This window comes from Myxocyprinus asiaticus, chromosome 8, assembly GCF_019703515.2.
Source record: "Myxocyprinus asiaticus isolate MX2 ecotype Aquarium Trade chromosome 8, UBuf_Myxa_2, whole genome shotgun sequence".
NCBI lineage: Eukaryota > Metazoa > Chordata > Actinopteri > Cypriniformes > Catostomidae > Myxocyprinus > Myxocyprinus asiaticus.
In genome coordinates, this window is record NC_059351.1 from 17,214,925 (window position 1) to 17,234,856 (window position 19,932).

Genomic DNA, 19,932 nt, shown 5'->3' on the forward strand with positions numbered 1-19,932 from the left:
ACTAAGTTTAATATGACAAAAAGGCTTTTAACATGAGTCATAGTTCATTCTTCTGAGGCTTTATAAACAAATAAATATTGTGTACCGCATAGCCTATAGATAAGGATTCATGGCAAAGAATATTATGGATCGAAATAAAAAAATAAAAAATAAAAAATCCAGAGTTTTACACAAGGCTCAATAGGTTTAATGGCTTGCCATCTGATAGATGGTGACTGTAGCTTACCTGTAATCTCTCTAACGGTGCGGAATACATTTAGCTGATCAGGGTCCAGGGCTTTGATACCATGAAACATATCCCTGTTTTAAACAAGACACAAAACAAGCCAGATTTTAGCAATAGTGTCAGGTGTATTGTGTTGATTTTGAAATTCTAGTTCCTGGTTCATGTCATGTGTTCCTGTTTCCCTTGTCATGTGATTTCTGTTTTCCCTCCATGTTCTTGTGTCATGTTTTCATTGGGTTATTGTTTAATTAGCTTGTTATGAGTTCTGTTTGTTCATTGGTTTATGTTCTCCCATGTCTTGTATTTAAGCCCTCATGTTTTCATTGTCTAGTTGTCAAGTATTGAATGTAGATGTGAGTGTAGAAGTTTGTCAGGCCACGTTTATTGTCAAGTTTTTGTCAAGTTTTTAGTCAAGCCATGTTCATGTTTATATTTAGTTAGGGTTTTTGGATTTCACGTTCTGTAATTAAAACTGCACTTGGGTTCTCATCGTCTTCATCATCATTGCCAGCACACGTTACAAATAGAGACGATTATGTGTGATCTTTTTTTATAGAAATCTATCCCTTGGTTGCTTAAGACTGCCTTTAAAGAGTTGTTGGTGAAGCTTTTAAAATTGGGCTTTAACTTATTTCCTAGAGCAGATGAAACAAAGACACATTAAAGTCCCTTATTAATTCATATTTTATTTATATAAAGTAAATACAAAATAGGGCCTTAGAAACACACCTCAAACACTCCTCAAAAAGAGGGGAAAAATATATACTATATATATACACACACACCGATCAGCCACAACATTAAAACCACCTGCCTAATATTGTGTAGGTCCCTCTTGTGCTGCCAAAACAGCACCAACCCGCATTTCAGAATAGCATTCTGAGATGCTATTCTTCTCACCACACTTGTATAGAGCAGTTATCTGAGTTACCGTAGACTTTGTCAGTTTGAACCAGTCTGGCCATTCTCTGTTGACCTCTCTCATCAACAAGGCGTTTCCATCCACAGAACTGCCCCTCACTGGATGTTTTATGTTTTTGGCACCATTCGGAGTAAATTCTAGAGACTGTTGTGTGTGAAAATACCAGGAGATCAGCAGTTACAGAAATACTCAAACCAGCCCATCTGCCACCAAAAATTATCCATGCAATTATCTAATCAGCCAATCATGTGGCAGGAGTGCAGTGCATACAATCATGCATGTGCAGGTCAGGAGCTTCAGTTAATGTTCACATCAACCTTCAGAATGGGGAAAAAATGTGATCTCAGTGATTTGAACAGTGGCATGATTGTTAGTGCCAGATGGGCTGGTTTGAGTATTTCTGTAACAGCTGATCTCCTAGGATGTTCACACACAACATTCTCAACAATTCCTTGTTGATGAGAGAGGTCAGCAGAGAATGGCCAGACTAGTTTGAACTGACAAAGTCTACGGTAACTCAGATCTGTACAATTTTGGTGAGAAGAATAGCATCTCAGAATGCTATTCAATTTTAACACTGATGGAACCCATTTTCATGATTTTACCTATGGCCCCTTAAACCCACACACAGGCCTTGTATTAAATTACATATGGATGGTAATTAAGCAAACGAGACATCTCATAGACACACCTGAAGCAGTAATGAGATTATATTGAATAAACTGACTCACCCTTTGATGCCAGTGATGAGGAAGATGAGGTTGCCATTGATCTTGGTGCAATTGACAAACTTCTCAATGTTGCTGGAATCTACAGTTTGAGCTGTCTGAAGACTGCCGGTACCTATTCCATCACACACTGAATACCACATACAACCCATTTAAAACTCAGCTGAGGCCAAAAATATTTGACAACTACTGAAACCTTTGTCCACTACTACACTACTAGCTTACTACAGTGAGGACTTTGAGAATTTTCATTTTTTTTTTTCTTTTCTGGTGGCCATATCAAAAAATGGATTTGGAAGAAACCAACATGATTTTAGATACATACTTGAATAAATTCTACATTTTCATATGTATTTCTCCGTTGAGCTGAAAAGAGTTATTGAAACAAAAATAAAAAAATAAAAAAAAATAAAATAAAAACTATATATATATATATATATATATATATATATATATATATATATATATATATATATATATATGTTTATGTTTTTGCGTCTGTCTGTGCTGCTATTTATTCACTTTTTTAATGTAAATGAGAAGTAAAACTCCTCATTTTGAGCTTTATTATGATCAAATGTGAGTCATATTAAGATTAACTGATATGACCCAGTTTTGTTTCTCTTATAATTTCTGCTTATTATGTGGTTATACCTCATTAAAAATAGCTCTTCTAAAGACCAGATTTCCCCAGCTGAATGACATGGATACCCTCACTACATATTTTCTTGATCTTGATAAAAAGCCAAGGAAACAGAAACATTTTCATCAGTTAAAGCTTTCATATGTTGGAATGACAAATGACCAACAAATTCTTTATGATCTACAAAGATTAGCACAGTTACAGTTATGAAACCTCACTGTCATCATTAAACCAATACAATGTTTACTATTAAGTACATTGGTTTGACTGAAAGAAGCCAGTGGTTGGCCAGCAGTTTGCATGTTAACTGAAGAACTTGCATTGTTTTTGGTGCAAACAATACAGATTCTCACATGAACACCAAAGTCACTGTGAACAAGCCTCTCTCAAGATTTCAATGAAAAATTACTTAAATTTCGGGTTGTTTCTCACCAAAACTTTTCTTGTGCCTTCAGAAGACTTGGAAAATGATGAACAAGTCATACAGATTATTTTATGATACTTTTGGCTGCTTTTTTAAGCTTTAAAGTGAGTCATTATCCACTGCCATTGTATTAAAAAGATGAAATATTAATTAAAACATCTACATTTTTGTTCTGTATTAGAACGAATGCGAAACAGGTTTGAAACGACAACCTTAGTGAATCTGACTGACCTTTCGGACAGATGTCAGTGCACGGGATGCACATCTTGCTGTGATTTTCCTCAACCTCCATCTTGTTGCTCGGACAGGCTCTGACACAAGAGCTGTGATCCACCACAAAGTTATCTGTTGTGCCAGACAGCAGAGAATATTAGAGTCTTAATTAGACAGCTAAATAATCACAGTAATTATTAAAATCTTAAAAAAAAAAAAAAAAAAAAAAACAGATGATGCCATCTTTCAGGTAACCTGACTCACGTGGGCATTTCTTGACACAGAAAGCTCCATAGGTGTATTTGGCTTTGGGATTGTACTCGAGCTGGAAGGTTGTTGGATTGTAGACAAACGGCTGAGGACACTGTGTCACACATGCACCGCTGTCATTGAAATTCGTACAAGCCTGAGAATATACAAAACGTCAGGTAAGCGTGTACTAAGTCATGAACTAATCAATAAAATATGACTCTTATAAAGAGAAGCACTCTTTTCTAGGCACCTCTGTGACTGAAAGTTGTAACATACAGTATGATTTCCACATGATTAGGTTTTTATCATTACCTAAACTGTAAAATCTTACAGTCATGCAGAATGAGAAATAAATTAAGGAATATGTGACATACGAAGCAGTCCATGTCTTTAGGCCCAAAACATCCTCCAGCACATTCTTGATGGCAGCAGTTACTGACGTACGGACCAAAACAACGACCATCACATTGCTCAGCACATACCGTCTTTGTCACTGTATGATTGTAAATGTTGGTAGGGAAGTACAGAGACAGAAAAAGAGAGACAACTGGTTGATTGACCATTCTGAATCAAGTATTTAATTCATATTAACAGAACACAACAGTGCCCGCCCACTTTTTCAGCCATCTTGGTTCCAGAAACATTTTTCCCATTCATTTATTCCATAAGGTTTTCATAAAGTCCTTCATAAAAGAGTTCTAAGCCATGAACCAAATCAACCAGCTCTGAGGTGAATTACAACATTACACACTTTGGTTACAAGCAAAAAGTATTTTCATTATATGTATACAACTGTGTACCTCACATCTTTCATGAGGGAACGAACTATAATCCCATGATGCATTGTGAATGACAAAATCAACTTAAAAACATACTGTTTTAAAGTTGTGGATTATAAGTATTCATAATTGTGTCATTCATAGTGCATCAGGGAAGTAGGCAGTCGCTGCAGAGCTCTTTTGGCATGCTTTTTTTCCCCGTGGATATTCCCCATCAGGAATCATAGGTAGTGTAGTTCTTTAGCAGAAATTCCGCTGATAAACAATTTATTTTTTCAAAGTTGAAATGACGTCATTTGAAGGCTTATAGAAGCATTTACCACCGATTCACCACATCAGAGCTCAAAGTACGTCTGTCTTTAAAGTTGTATAAGTTATCGTTTAAAATCAATTTCCCTGTGGAGAAAATTAATGCAAGTTTTGCTTCCAAAACTAGATTGTTCCGTACTGTTCACATTTCTTTCCTGGTAGGTCCTTTGAATCTAAATAACTTTGAAAGTTTTCCTTAACCTATATCAATAAAGTAAGGTCATACTTTAAGCTGATATGAGGTTAATAGACGTATTTGACTTTTTATCTATGAAAATTAATTTCTGACTGTTAAATTAGTATGCAAACCTTTCCTTTGAAACAGACAATGTGAAATAGCCAGGCACATCACTTGAAACTCTTCATGTGGTTTAGACCCATTTAAAATGTCTTATACAGTTTCACTCAAACACCCAGGGCTCTCTCTCTCTCTTTCTCTCTTTCTCTCTCTCTCTCTCTGCGCATGTGTGGAGTGCCTGAGGGAAGCGTGTGAGCATTTGAGTGAGTGGCGGCATTTTTGAGTGAGTTCTTTATTTCTCTTTTCCTTGTGTCTCTAGATTAGATATTATCATCATAGGAGAAGTGATCAAATAATTGTGTTCAAAAGTGGTAGAAATGGGGGTAGATTCCGACGGTTTTGCTATCTTAACTGCTAGACATGGGTGCAAATGCATACCAGATGAGTCTATCACAGTTGAAGATTGTTTAAAAGCTATTGGTACTGAAGTAGGGGTCCGAAACATCTTGTCGGCATCTAAATTGAATAGAGCTGTTGTTGTTTTTCTGAAAGTGGAATCTATGGTGCATATGGCTGAGATTGGATTGTCTGGGAATAATGTTTTTTTAACAGTCTTGCCACTGTAAAACCCTTTGAAAAGAGAAACCCTTTTGAATGTTCCCCCGTTTGTTTCAAATGATTCACTTCAGCATTTACTCGTCCGCTATGGAAAATTAGTGGCTCTGATTAAAATGATCCCTCTCAGTTTAAAGAACCCAGAGTTAAAACATGTTATTTCGTTCAGGCGTCAGACACACATGATTCTGAATGCTGAATTTCAAACCTTAAATGTCACAGTGAACATAACCATGCTGGATAAATACTACACCATTTTCATCAGCACAGATTCGATGAAATGTTATTCCTGTGGGAGACATGGCCACATAAGACAAGCATGACCTATGAATAGGGAGAATGTAAATAATAATGCTGAACAAAATCCTCCTGTTCTGGAAAATAGTAATATAACTGAAAGTAGTGAAGATAAAATTGATGAGCAAATTGAAACGGTGCCTTCATTTGAAGATAGAGAGCATCCAACTGAGGTTGAATCAAACGATCAAGCGAATGGTGTGAACAAAGTTTCTGCATATATATGTACAGGTGTAAATGACAGCCCCGGGGTTCATGGTGGCACAGAGATCACTGTTACTGCTGCTGGAGCCAGTGACTCGAATCATCCCGAAGATCAAGTTGGGAATGAGGGAGAGTTGCTAAATATGCAAGTGTCAGATGTCAAGATATCAAAGATTGATGTGGATCCGCTGGTAGAAAAACTGAATCTCAATCGATTGATTATGAATCTGATAGTGCAACATCTGATGTTACAGGCTATGTATCTGAAACAAACTCTCAAGAATGTTCTGCAGGCTGACTACCACCCCTGGAGTCACGAGTTCAAATCTAGGGCATGTTGAGTGACTCCAGCCAGGCCCCCTAAGCAACCAAACTGGCCTGGTTGCTAGGGAGGGTAGAGTTACATGGGGTAACCTCCTCGTGGTCACTATAATGTGGTTCGCTCTCGGTGGGGCATGTGGTGAGTTGAGCGTGGATGCCGCGGAGAATAGCGTGAAACCTCCACACGCACTATGTCTCCGTGGTAACGCGCTCAAGATGCGTGGATTGACGGTCTCAGATGCGGAGGGAACTGAGATTTGTCCTCCGCCACCCGGATTGAGGTGAGTCACTATGCCATCATGAGGACTTAGAGCGCATTGGGAATTGGGCATTCCAAACTGGGGAGAAAAAAAAAAGTTCTGCAGGAAAATGTTAGAAACCTCTATATTATACGGTACAACAGATTAATGATTTCCTTGATACGTTTAATCAGCGAATACCAAAATTGGAGAAATATTTAGCGGATTTACAGCTTTTTGTTGAATCCTGTGCAGTGGCTATGAGAAAAGCTACAATAGAGGAGTTGGATCAACCTAAACGTTACAGAATTAAGAAACATATGAGTGCTGTCAAAAAGAGATTAAAATTTTGTCAAAATAAATATTAATAGGGTTATGACATTATATTTTGGGTTATTTTATGCCCACTTTTTAGATTTGTTATGACATCTTTATATATTGGGACATTTAATATTAATGGATGTCGAGGCACAGCAAAGAGAATGGCTTTATATGACTATTTAGTTCTAAAAAATGCAGATGTGATCTTACTGCAGGAAACATCATGGTTACTTGTGCAACCTCCGTTCCCTGATGGAGGGAACGAGATGTTGTGTCGATGTAGTGACACTAGGGGTCACTCTTGGGAGCCTTGGGGCTTGGTGGACCTGCAGGAGAGCCATGGCGTGCAGGGCAGAGGCGGCTTGTCCAACAGCACTGTAGGCTTTGGCCATCAGGGACGACGTGATCCTACAGGGCTTGGACGGGAGCTTTGGGCGTCCGTGCCAGGTGGTGGCATAGGTGCACTGCGAGCGCCTTATCCACTGGGGGAATCGCCGTATAGCCCCTGGCCGCCCCGCCATCGAGGGTAGTGAGGGTGGGGGAACTGAGAAATCGGGACCGGGCAGAAAAAGGTGCCTCCCATGATTTTGTCAGCTCCTCATGCACTTCCGGGAAGAAAGGCACTGGAGCGGGGCGTGGCTGCTTTGAACGGCGCCGCAAGCCCAGGAACCAATCATTAAGCCGTGAGGGTTCTGGGGAGAGCGGAGGGTTCAACTCTAGCCCGACGCTCGCGGCCACCTGGGAAAGCATGTCCGTCATTTCCGCATCAGCCTGTGACTGGGCAATCATCCCTGAAGGGGGGAGCCCAGCTGAGGCTTCTGTATCCGACTGGACAAGCCCGCTCTCAAGAGCTCATCAGCTTCGCAGGCTCCGAACAAGAGGTCGAACTCGCTGTGAGATGAGCTGGCGGACTCATCCGGAAGCCCTGTCGGGGCAGACGAGCATGCTGGGGAATGGGAGGTCCGCGGGGGGATACCCGGCAGAGGCGGTCCCATTGGGGTCCCCAAATCGCCCCCAGTGCTAGCCGCGCTGGCCTCATACCCATAGGTAGAATGACTGAGACAGGGAGCCGCTGGGGTGGCAGTTTCTTATGAAAGCAAGCCGCGACCGAAACGTTTTCATGGTCATGTTCTCGCAGTGAGTACATGAACCATCCACGAACGCTGTCTCCACGTGGGTCGTGCCCAGACACGAAAGACAGCGATCGTGACCGTCTGAAGATGAGAGGTAACAACTGCAACCAGGAATAACACACAAACGGAAAGGCATCTTTAAAAAGATGCATCTTTAAAAAGACGTTCCATGTGTGCCGCTCTTTTAGAGAAATATACTCTTTTAGGAAAAGCTCTATTTTTTCTGCCGAAGCGCCCAGGGGCATTCTCTGCAGTTCACCAGTGCAGAGGAGGGAAAAGACGCTATAATGCGGCATTAGATCCAGCAGAGGTGAATGAACAGTCAGCTCAGTAAACATCGACCGTTCGGCTCCGAAGAGAAAATTTGATTGAGTGGTTGCATACCAGCTCCTTTTAAACCTGTATGTCCGGGGGAGTGGCATGCAAATACCACTCGCCAATTTTCATTGGCCTTTTATTAAAGACCAGAGGTGTCTCGGGCTCCCAAGAGTGACCCCTAGTGTCACTACATCGACACAACGTCGAGTGAGTGACAGATAGGGAACTCATACGGATATACATAACCAGACACAGTGAATAGGAGATTGGAAGGGCAATGCTTGTCTGAGTCATGGAACAAATCTCAGTGCAGGCATTGCCATATTTTTTTCATCACGTGTTAATAGACAAGCAGTTATTGTTTGAGATTATACCTAGTCAAATTTTGCAGGCTAATATTATTTTGGGTGATGTTAGTTTTTCTTTTTTAAATATCTATGCCCCAAATGTTGGCCAAGAGCATGTAGTCTTTTTTGGAATACTATCTGATGCCCTGTTACAGTGCTCTCAGGACAGTGTTGTTGAAATGGGAGGCGACTTTAATTGTACAACTAATACAGACCTGGATAGGAACCATGATGAACCCCACCCATATTTTGCTGAAATAATAAATAAATAAATAAATAAAAAATGTCATAATCTTGTTGATCTGTAGAGAGAGACCTTTCCTGGGGTCAAGCAGAACACTTGGTTAAAAGCTAACTCAAATAATATGTCTGGAGCTAGGCTTGACCGGTTTTATACTGAAAAAGGTAACAGAGCTACATTTTTTAATAATTCCATTATTCCTTCCTTTTTGTCAGACCATCATTACATTTCAATTTCTGTCTCTGTCCTATCTCCTAAAATCTATAAATCACATTGGCACTTCAATAATAGACTGTTTCAGGATCACTTCTTTACTCACTCTTTTGAACTTTTCTGGACATCTTGGAGAGAAGAGAGAGATAGATTTCAGTCATTAAGACAGTGGTGGGACATGGGCAAAGTGCATTTTAAGGCCTTCTGTCAACAGTACACTGCACAGTGAGTCTCTCGTACAAGTCTCTTGTACAAGATATTCTGGAGCAAAGCAATGACTGTTTCCATGATGGCTTAAGCTCTTCCAATTCCATTATAAGGACTAAGCTCCTTTTGAAAGAATTGTTGGAGGAAAGAGGAAAAATAGCTCTTCTAAAGACCATAGTTCCCCAGCTGAATGACATGGATACCCTCACTACATATTTTCTTGATCTTGATAAAAAGCCAAGGAAACAGAAACATTTTCATCAATTAAAGCTTCCATATGTTGGAATGACAAATGACCAGCGTGAAATTCAGTCTTATGCTCTTTTGTTTTATGAAGATTTATATAATTCTGAGCAATGTGAGGGAAAAGCAATAGAAGAGCTTTTGTATGACTTACCAAAACTGTCAGTTGGAGAATGGAAAAAACTGGATAAATCTTTATCTTTTCTAGAGATTTTTCAAGCCATCCAGGAGTTGAGTCCTGGGAAGTCTCCTGGATTGGATGGTCTTTCAGCAGAATTTTACATATTTTTTTTTTTTTTGGAACTTAATTGGACAGGATCTGTACGATGATCTTCTATAATATTTTAATCAAGGAACCCTTCTTTTGAGTTGTCGGAGGGCAATTTTGACTTTGATTGTAAAAAAATGAGATCTTGGGTGTTTAACAAACTGGCGCCCTGTGTCACTCATATGTGTGGATTTTAAAATCTTGTTTAAAGCATTGACTAACAGACTTAAAAAAAATATGTCATCTGTAATCCATGTGGACTAAACATTTTGCATCCCTAAATGGACAATAATTGATGATCTCTTTTTGGTGTTAGATATCATTACAGTTGCAAAGAGAAACAAGTTGGACATTGGTTTTCTCTTACTTGACCAGGAGAAAGCCTTTGACAGAGTGGACCACAAATATTTATTTAAGACTCTGGAGGCTTTTGGTTTTGATCCTCGTTTTGTCTCATTTATCAAGCTGTTATACAATGACATATACAGTATGTTAAGGATTAATGGTTCTCCGACTAGACCTTTCTCTGTAACCAGGGGCATAAGACAAGGATGTCCTCTTTCAGGTCTTTATGAAATTTCTACTGAACCTCTCTTGATTTGAATGAGGAAACAGTTATGTGGTGTTAGTGTTCCTGGTATTCCAGAGACAATCCCAGTAAAGCTCACAGCATATGCGGATGATGTAACAGTAATTATCAGAAATTCTGATGATATCACTAAACTTATTTCTTGCTTAAATACATATCAAAAAGCATCATCTGCCAGTATTAAATGGGGAAAATGCACATCTTTGTTGCTTGGGGATTGGCAGTCTGTTGAACCTCCTAAATTACCACAGCAGTGTAGATGGGTTCGAGAAGGTTTTAAAGAGCTTGGTGTATTTTTTGGGTCTGATCACTTTATAAAAAAGAACTGAAAGGGACTGGCTGACCGTGTGATTGTTAGAATTCAGCAAGGGTGGTGGCTTCTCCAACAATTATCTTTTAGAAGATGCCTAGTCATCAATAATCTGGTAGCCTCAATGCTATGGCATAATATTGCTCTTTTTGATCCTCTCAAAGACTTGCTCATAAGTATTCAGAAAGTTATTTTTTTCTGGAGTGGCTATCATTGGCTTCCTCCAGCAATCCTGTGGCTGAGGGAAGTCAAGGACCTATACCCTTGGAATCAAAGATCTTGGTAATGAGGTTGCAGATACTACAGAAGCTTTTGTATAGTTTAGAAGATGTGCCTTGGGTTAGGTATGGGATGTCAATACTTAAAGATCTTAGTGGTTTAGGTTTTGAAAAGCAGGTTTTTTTATTTTTTTAATAGAGTAACCCTTTGTGAAAAGGGTGCATGACCTCCCCTTTGGGTTTTATGAATCAGTGTTTAAATCATGGGAATTTTCGAAGTTGTCTAGAAGAGACGATTGCTGAAGCAGGTTGGATTCACTTCAGTTAGAACTTCAGTTAGAAGGGTGATTCCTAAAGACTGGGGAACTGAAAATGATAATAATACTTTTTCATCAGAGATATTATGAATTGATTTTTGAGCGTATAGGAAAAAAAAAAAACACTATATCATATTTGTGTTAAGACTGTTCATCTTGGACAATTAAAAGGAAGGGCTGATACTAAATGGAGGGCTCAGCTCTCTATATCTGATTATGTATTTCCATCATGGAGGTTATTGTATAAACCTCCTATTTCTAAGAGATGTGGGGACCTCCAGTGTAGATTGCTACACTGTATTATAGCCACAAATTTGTTTGTTGCAAAGGTGAATGTGACTGTTTTACCAGTATGTTCTTTTAGCAATGCATATGATACTATTTTTCACATGTTTTGTGATTTCCCAAGACTTGTTTCTTTGTTTGTACTGCTGAAGAAAATAATAACAAAGTTAGGTTTTTTTATATACCAATAGTTTGTTCATATTGGATTGTCACTATAGGCGGTCGTTGCAAGAACAGTGCACACTTGCTATTTTTTTAATAGGTCAAGCTAAGATGGCCATTTTGAAATCCCATCAGAACAGAAATACAGGCAAGACATAAATATGGTAGCACTATTTAAGCCACTAGTGGAATCAAGGGTGTCCATAGAATATACATATTACAAGCACACTGATAATGTTCTTCTCTTTAAATTGAGATGGAGTGTTAGGGAGGCACTAGTGAGCCTTCACCCTTCTGAGAGTGTGAAAAGATGTATGTATGAGACACCTTGCAAGTTTGGTTTTTAATTGGTAATCGCAATGATTTTATTATTATTATTTTTTTTATTTTTTTTTATGGTATATATTGCATGGTGTCCTAAGTTTTTGTGATGTCATAATTCAAATGAATTTTGTTCTCTATATTTTCTAGTACTCTTAACTTTGTATTTTGACCCATTTATTGGTTAAAATAAAAGGGGTTTTAAAAGTCAAAGTCTCTCTCTCTCTCTCTCTCTCTCTCTCTCTCTCTCTCTCTCTCTCTCTCTCTCTCTCTCTCTCTCTCTCTCTCTTCCTCAGTATTCATTTTAATTTTGTTTTATTACCACCCACACTTTGAGCTGATTCACCAGCAGCTTCAGACAATACTGTAGATCTACTCTCATACGGATGGCCCTCCTATCATTTCATTATCAGAGCTACCAGCCCAGAGGGTGAAACTGACAATACCAGACTACAGACTTTTGCCATTTATTAGAAAGTGTGTCATATTTGAAAATTCACAAACTCCTGAACTAGGATGAGTAAGGTTGATATAAATAAATACAAATAATAATATATAAATACATTTGTATATGAGTTAAAAGTTTGGACATCCTTTTATGTTTCTCATGATCTTAAAAACTATTTGATCTAAAGGCTTATGGTTATAAATGCTTATCAGTGCCTATGTATGTTTTTTTATGGATGTAATGGAGATTGTGAAGAAAAAGCAGCCAACAAGTGGTGAGCCTACATAGAAACTCCTTCACTACTGTTTAAAAAGCATCTAAGGATGCACCTGATGAAGTTACTTGAGAGAATGAACAGAGTGTGTAGAGCTGAAGTCCAGACAAAGGTTGACTGCTTTGTAGAGATAAAAATATGAATATAAAATGTTAGCAAACATGTGTACAGTATAAAGTATACAGTTTTATCATTTTCATACTTCCATTTATGCTATTTCATAGTTTTGATGACATTACTATTATTCTAAATGTAAAATAAATAAATAAATAAATAGACATAATAAAGAATAAGTGGGTATGTCCAAACTTTTGACTAGTACTGTATGAGTTGTTAAAATTAAATAGCAATCAAATATGAGCAATGATCTCCATGCAACAGCCAAAAGCATTCAGTTTTACATTTGAATTATTTAAATTGCATTATGGTCAATATGGAATATTGTGAGTTAGGCTGGAGTTAATTTAGTATTGGAGACTCACAGATTTGGCACTGGTCTTCTTGGTGACCCCAGCAACGTCCATTACAAGATCTGTGACACCGTCTGCCTGTGGAGAGAATCCAGAACAGTCAGGCAAGCTTTTGCTTGCCATACAATTGCAAATGTAACCAAAATAATTTCCTTTCAAATTGATCAACGAAGATAATTCCGAATAATGTCTGATTTGGTACCACTATGAAAGTGGTTAGAAATCTGATGACTGAGCCTATAGTAAAGTATTTATAGTTTATACTCTACTGGTATTTCAAAGTATTTGCTCAGTCTTTGAATTGTACTACTAATAAGTAGTGTCTTTCTTCTCTTTTCCTGAACATATTAGCTATCTCCTTTATATGTAATATTAGTTTTTAGATTAACAAATAATGGAATAAATTAATGGAACTTTATTTTTAACTGTTACATCCTGGAAAAGTGAGAGGAAAAACAGAAAAGCCACCTGCTTCATCTTCAGGGTATTAATAATACCATTACAATAGTGGTAATAATAATAATAATAATAATAATAATAATAATTATTATTATTATTATTATTATTATTATTATTATTATTATTTATTTATTTTATTTATTATGTTTATATAATTATTAATAAATAATTGTTTATTAATAATTATTTATTATTTCACTTCACTTTCTACCTGTAGCTGCCCGCATCATATTCAAGGCTTTCACTCTGGCCTTCAGGACAGCCAATTCTTACTTCAATTCGCTTCTCCAGGTCTATGCTCCAACTCGCTCTCTGCGATCTATGAACAAGTGGTGCCTGGTGGTCCCATCACAAAGAGGCTCAAAGTCTATTTTACAATCTTTCACTTGCTCTGTTCCACTATGGTGGAATGAGCTTCAAACATCCACACTATCTGCTGATACCATCTCACCATTCAAGAACCAGCTGAAAATACATCTGTTCCGCGAGCACTTAACAAACCCACACTAATTGCACTTACTATTGAATTTAACTTGCATTTACTGTACACAAAAATAAATAAATACTTCTGTCTCTTTCTTCTGCACTAGCACCTATACTACTCCAGCCACCTTGAGAGCTTGGCAGTTCAACACTGTAGATGTTGTTGAACTTTGTATGACAAATTGCTTGCTATGTTCCTCATTTGTAAGTTGCTTTGGATAAAAGCGTCTGCTAAATGACTAAATGTAATGTAAATGTAATTAATCATACACATCTACTGTAAAAAACTATTTATAAATGTATTTTTTTATTTATAAATAATTAATTAGGAAGCATACTTATTCATAAAAAATATGACAAATTATTATTATTATTATTATTATTAGTTTGTTATTGTTTTTATGATAATGTTAATATAATGTCATTATTAAAATAAATGGTTTCTGACACTTGTGCACATTCAGATAATAGGTAATTAAGCTAAAAGTAAACAAAATGAGGCAAATGCTCTCTCTATTTTTTTAATGAAAATATAGAGCAGTGATTAAATGATTAATTGATGACAAATTCTGAAAAAAGAATTATGCAAGTGATCATATCAGTAAAAAACATAGCAAACTTGATAGGATCCAATTTTGTGAATGCTTAAGAATAAAACAAGTTTTAATAATTTGTCTTACAAAGGATTCTGCTTAACTAGATACTCACATGCGTTGCCACTGTTGTTGGAAGGAACCACTAGAAGTTCAGCATGGGAGTTCTTGATGATGTCATGCCAGTGAATGGTGTCAGCATGGCACAAGAATTTATTCTGATCCACATATACACCTCCATTCAGGATTTCTGTGTGAAATTGAAGAAGTGAGAATTATAAGCTAGACGGTCAACATCAACTGACTTCATTCATCCAATAAAAATCACCAACGAATCGGTTGGTTAAAAGTAAATACAAAAAAAGGCTACAAAATATTACGTTAGTTCTGAGAAAAGCGCCATACATAATTTGTTTGCAGATGCCACTTAGTTTGATACTTTGTTATCTATTGCAATGACATTCGTGCATTTTTAAGTGTAGCTTAGGTGTACTAATGTTTATTTGGAATCATAAAAGTAGCAGTAATAGCATAAAAATGGTTGGGTGTGATTATAAACATGACCATACTGCATTCATATTGATATTGTCTAGGTGTATCATTCATTGATTTTAGCATTCCTACATAAACTGCACACATTTTTAGTATATCTCTCACTATGTCTCCTGTATCATTTAGCTGGTTGGACAGTTTCACACAGGTTCTGATAAGCATGTGTTAGTTTTAATGAGCAGAGATAAGTGGCAAGACAGTTCAATGTGTCTGTCTCATTCTCAGTGTGTACTTATAATGATTAAGAATATAATTTTTATTTTATTTTTTAAATATAGTGCATCCATGATTGGCATTGGTAAATGACCTTAAACGTTGTCAGCTTTTTATTAAGATCAGTCTGTGGTACATGTCTGTCTCTCTCTGGTGCCAAGCTCCCTTCTGAGAGTGTGAAAAGGTGTATGAGACACCTTGCATGGTTGGCTGATTGTATTGCACCATGTTTCCCAAAAACACAATGAACGAGTCTGGAGGGAAATCAGACTTGACAAAAATTCAAACGCACACACCAGCCAGCACACTTTGGAGACTGGATATGTTGGACTACAGAATAAACATAGCTGTAATTTTTTTCCAGCATTGGACTTGTCTCAGTAACCATTCACTTTCATTGCTTCCAAAAAAAAAAAAAAAAAAAAAAAAACACCCTTTAGAAACATATTACCATCCCCAAAAGCAGACAAACATCTGTTTTTTCTATTCAAATTGAAATAACACTGAGAATTCATAGTCTGATCTGAATGCTATACAGTATCTACTGTATATCATTTCTAGGAAGTCTTCAACAAAAGCTCAACTACTGTATGTGCTCAAAACAACAGCATAAAAATGATGAGTTGTGTCTCTGATGGAGTGTGGAGAAAAGGGTTTGGGATAGCCTAACCCTAACCCTAAAGTGACAAACTAAATTAATGCAATCTGAAAGACTGCATTAATAATATGAATAATGTTGTGTTAGTAGGTTCAAACCTTCAAATGGACTGTGATTATTAGTGGTGCTTTCTAAGGCAAGCATCACTATTACTATTGCTCAGTTTATTTTCTGAAATTCTTTTGCATTCCTATGCAAAAAGTTTTACGTTCCTTCGAAATAGTTTGCGTTCTCTCGCAATAATTTAGCGTTCTTTCAAATTAGTTAGTGTTCCCTCACAAAAAGTTTTGAGTTCTCTTTAAATAGTTTGTGTTCTTTTGAAATAGTTTGTGCTTCTTCTAAATAGTTTATGTTCCCTCACAATAGGTTTTGCCTTTTCTCAAAATAGTTTAAATTCCCTCACAATAAGCTTTGCATTTCCTCAAAATAGTTTGTTTTCCCTTTTAATAAGTTTTACATTCCAAACTACGCCAAACTACTGCAAGGAAACACAAATCTATTTCAGAAAATAAATCCACACACTGTCCTCTAAGGGGTTCTGTATATTTGTAACCAAACAGATAGAAAAAATAAATAAATAAATAAATAAATAAATAAATAAATAACAGAAGAGCTCTCCTTAACATGCATCTCAAACCTATAATTTAAATTTACACTAATATTTTTTCACATATAAGATTGAAATGAAATAAGAATGACAAATGTTGTTGTTTCCTAATGCACCCTGTTTTTTTTTTTTTTTTTTTTTTTTTTTTTTTCAATTAATGCACAGAAAATATCCTTGTTTGGCTAAAAGATGCTGCATTTGTCACTACGTTGAACTCGGAAAGAAATCGCAGTGTTTTCCATTAGTTTCTCTGACAGCAGTGAAGATATTGTTTTGCATGACAAATGTGAGTGTATCTGAGAGCACAGACTGTGAGGAGGAGGCACTCTCCTCAAGGAGCACCGTAATTGTGTTGAAGGCTGCTGATGAAATTTCAGCCATCTTAAATGTTATTGTTTCACAATGAATCATAGCGACAAATGTGATGCATTGTCCTCATAACTGCAATAATATGCCAGAAAATAAATAAATAAAAAACAGCTGTTAAAACTTGAACGTTGTAAAAGATTGATTTGCTTTGTTTTTGTTGTTTTGAAGAATGGCAGTTCTTGCTGAAATTAAGATTTGTGCATTTGCTCTTTCGAGGTAAATGATCAAACAGATTTAGTGAAGCTATATGAATCAATAGATTTATAAATGATATTTCAGGAAATCACTATTTAAACTTTTTCTAATGCAATTTATGGTGACTTTAAATATAGAACAGCATGTTCAATTGGCACAAAGGTTAAAATTTTTCATTTACACCTTTTTCTTTGTGCCACACAGATTATACATGAAATGCAATGATGCTGTTTAAGAACATTAAACAGAACAGACAAGCACTAAAAAGTGCAATGCATACTACCAACAACAAATCAACACAAGAGAGAAACATGTTACTGTAAATTACTAACACACTCAATAACACACACAGATGAGCAAAAACTGGGTGTTTCTTCAACTTCTGGCAATTGCATGTCCCATGGATTGACTTTTATCAAAACAAACTGATTTCAACTTTTTTTTTTCTTTTCTTTTGTTATATGAAGGTCACATTGAAACTGACCAAAAAACTTAGTACTATTCTTTTATCATATATTTGTGGCACTTTTCAAATGACTTTTATATATTTTACTGTTTTTGCTTTGTCCCAGACCAAGACTTTCAATATTAAAACTACGAAAATCCATTAAAAACATACATATTATTACATGATTAAAACTAAAACTGATAATATAAACAAAGAGTGAAATGAAAAAAAAAAAAAAACAAAACAAAAAAAAAAAAATTTACTGTGTGAAAATTATTTTTATTTTATTTATTTTTATCATTTTTTCAAATATTAAAACTTTCCTACAGTTGTGGCATTATTTCTACCATACTAAACAATTTTGCTCCTAATAAAGTTTTTCAAAAAGTTAGTGTACTTGTTAACCAAATCAACAAAAGTGTCAAATGAAAACAACCTGGGCCTCGTTTCCCAAAAGCATCGCAAGCAGGGGTTGACTGGCCATTAGTAGCACCGGGTGTTTTCCCGGTGGGCCGCTGGGTAATTTGGGCCAGCCCGCTGATGCGCAAGTACCGGCCCATCCTGCAGGTGATATAGGCAGCCACCCTGGGCTCCAATATGCCCACACAGACCCCATTACAGAGCAGATATTCAATAAACCCTATGAAACTAAGCCAATACAATGGCTTTTATTTAGATATAATGGAAGGTCTTTTATTTTGAAATTACTTACACATCAGAGTGCATGGCCATATCCCATAGACCTGACTATTTGACATAAAAATCACTATAATGGTGACAATAAAAAACAATATACTAAGTATAAAATGAGCTCTGAATAATCACAAAATGACAATAACTGCAAGTTACAACAAATACAATAACAGCAGCATAAATATAAATAAAATCTGCAAACAGTAAAGCTATGAGCAGTACATATTCATTTGCATAATTCATTCATATCACAAAGCATTACTGGGAGTGCGGCTTGCTGAATAATGCTCACACCTGATAAAAATGCAGAAATAAGTCATGAAAAATATTACTTTGTGTTTTTTTTTTTTTGAGTCTTTGAGGCTTACTTTGTTTAAAGGGTAGCAGAAACAGTGCTTGTCAAAGCATAGGGCTTTTCACTTTTTATCAAGAATAATCTGAGGAAGGAATTAATACACTGCAGATATAAAGACAAACTCACATAGCGTGAAAATATGTGCAATTAATCTGCAAAATATCTGCAAAGTTCTACACTTTAAGAGGTATGTTTATTTTATTTTTTACATATGTTTATATTTATATATGTACATATTCTGGCCAACTTTGTTTTCATTGATTTTTAAATAAACATTTACACATAGTTACATGAGTAATTGACATGAAATTTTAAGCATTGTCATCAGTGTCTTGCTGTGTGACACTTTCTTCATCTAACTATTTTAAACAACATTTTATGATCTTGTATAGTTATATACATATACACTGGTGGCCAAATGTTTGGAAAAATTTACAGATTTTGCTCTTATGGAAAGAAATTGGTACTTTTATTCACCAAAGTGGCATTCAACTGATCACAATGTATAGTCAGAACATTAATAACATGAACAATTACTATTACAGTTTGAAACAAAATTTCAGAACCTCTTAAACTACTTCAAAGAGTTCTCATCAAAAGTTCCTCTATGTGCAGCAATGACAGCTTTGCAGATCCTTAGCATTCTAGCTGTCAGTCTGTCCAGATACTCAGGTGACATTTCACCCCACGCTTCCTGAAGCACTTGCCATAGATGCGGCTGTCTTGTCGGGCACTTCTCATGCACCATACAGTCTAGCTAATCCCACAAAAGCTCAATGGGGTCAAGATCCATAACACTCTTTTCCAATTACATGTTGTCTAATGTCTGTGTTTCTTTGCCCACTCTAACCTTTTCTTTTTATTTTTCTGTTTCAAAAGTGGCTTTCCCTATCTGTCACTCACTCGACGTTGTGTCGATGTAGTGACACTAGGGGTCACTCTTGGGAGCCCGAGACACCTCTGGTCTTTGATAAAAGGCCAATGAAAATTGGCGAGTGGTATTTGCATGCCACTCCCCGGACATACGGGTATAAAAGGAGCTGGTATGCAACCACACATTCAGATTTTCTCTTCGAAGCTGAACGGTCATGCTCACTGAGCTGAATACTACTGTTCATTCACCTCTGCTGGATCTGACGGCGCATTTCAGCGGCTTCTCCCCCCTCTGCACTGGTGCACTGCAGAGAATGCCCCTGGGCGCTTTGGCAGAAA

The 19,932-nt window shown here is 36.7% G+C and overlaps 1 protein-coding gene across 1 annotated transcript in view; it reads right to left on the bottom strand.

Annotated features, from left to right (window-relative positions):
• LOC127445109 (receptor tyrosine-protein kinase erbB-4-like) overlaps positions 1-19,932 on the bottom strand; it is a 342,336-nt gene that overhangs the window by 92,924 nt on the left and 229,480 nt on the right. The window contains exons 4-10 of the mRNA XM_051704908.1: positions 14,746-14,880; positions 13,108-13,173; positions 3,783-3,901; positions 3,421-3,562; positions 3,175-3,288; positions 1,880-2,006; positions 227-300 (exon numbers count right to left, since the gene is read on the bottom strand). Of these exons, the coding sequence (XP_051560868.1) occupies positions 227-300; positions 1,880-2,006; positions 3,175-3,288; positions 3,421-3,562; positions 3,783-3,901; positions 13,108-13,173; positions 14,746-14,880 (777 nt within the window). The remainder of the gene's footprint in view (positions 1-226; positions 301-1,879; positions 2,007-3,174; positions 3,289-3,420; positions 3,563-3,782; positions 3,902-13,107; positions 13,174-14,745; positions 14,881-19,932) is intronic.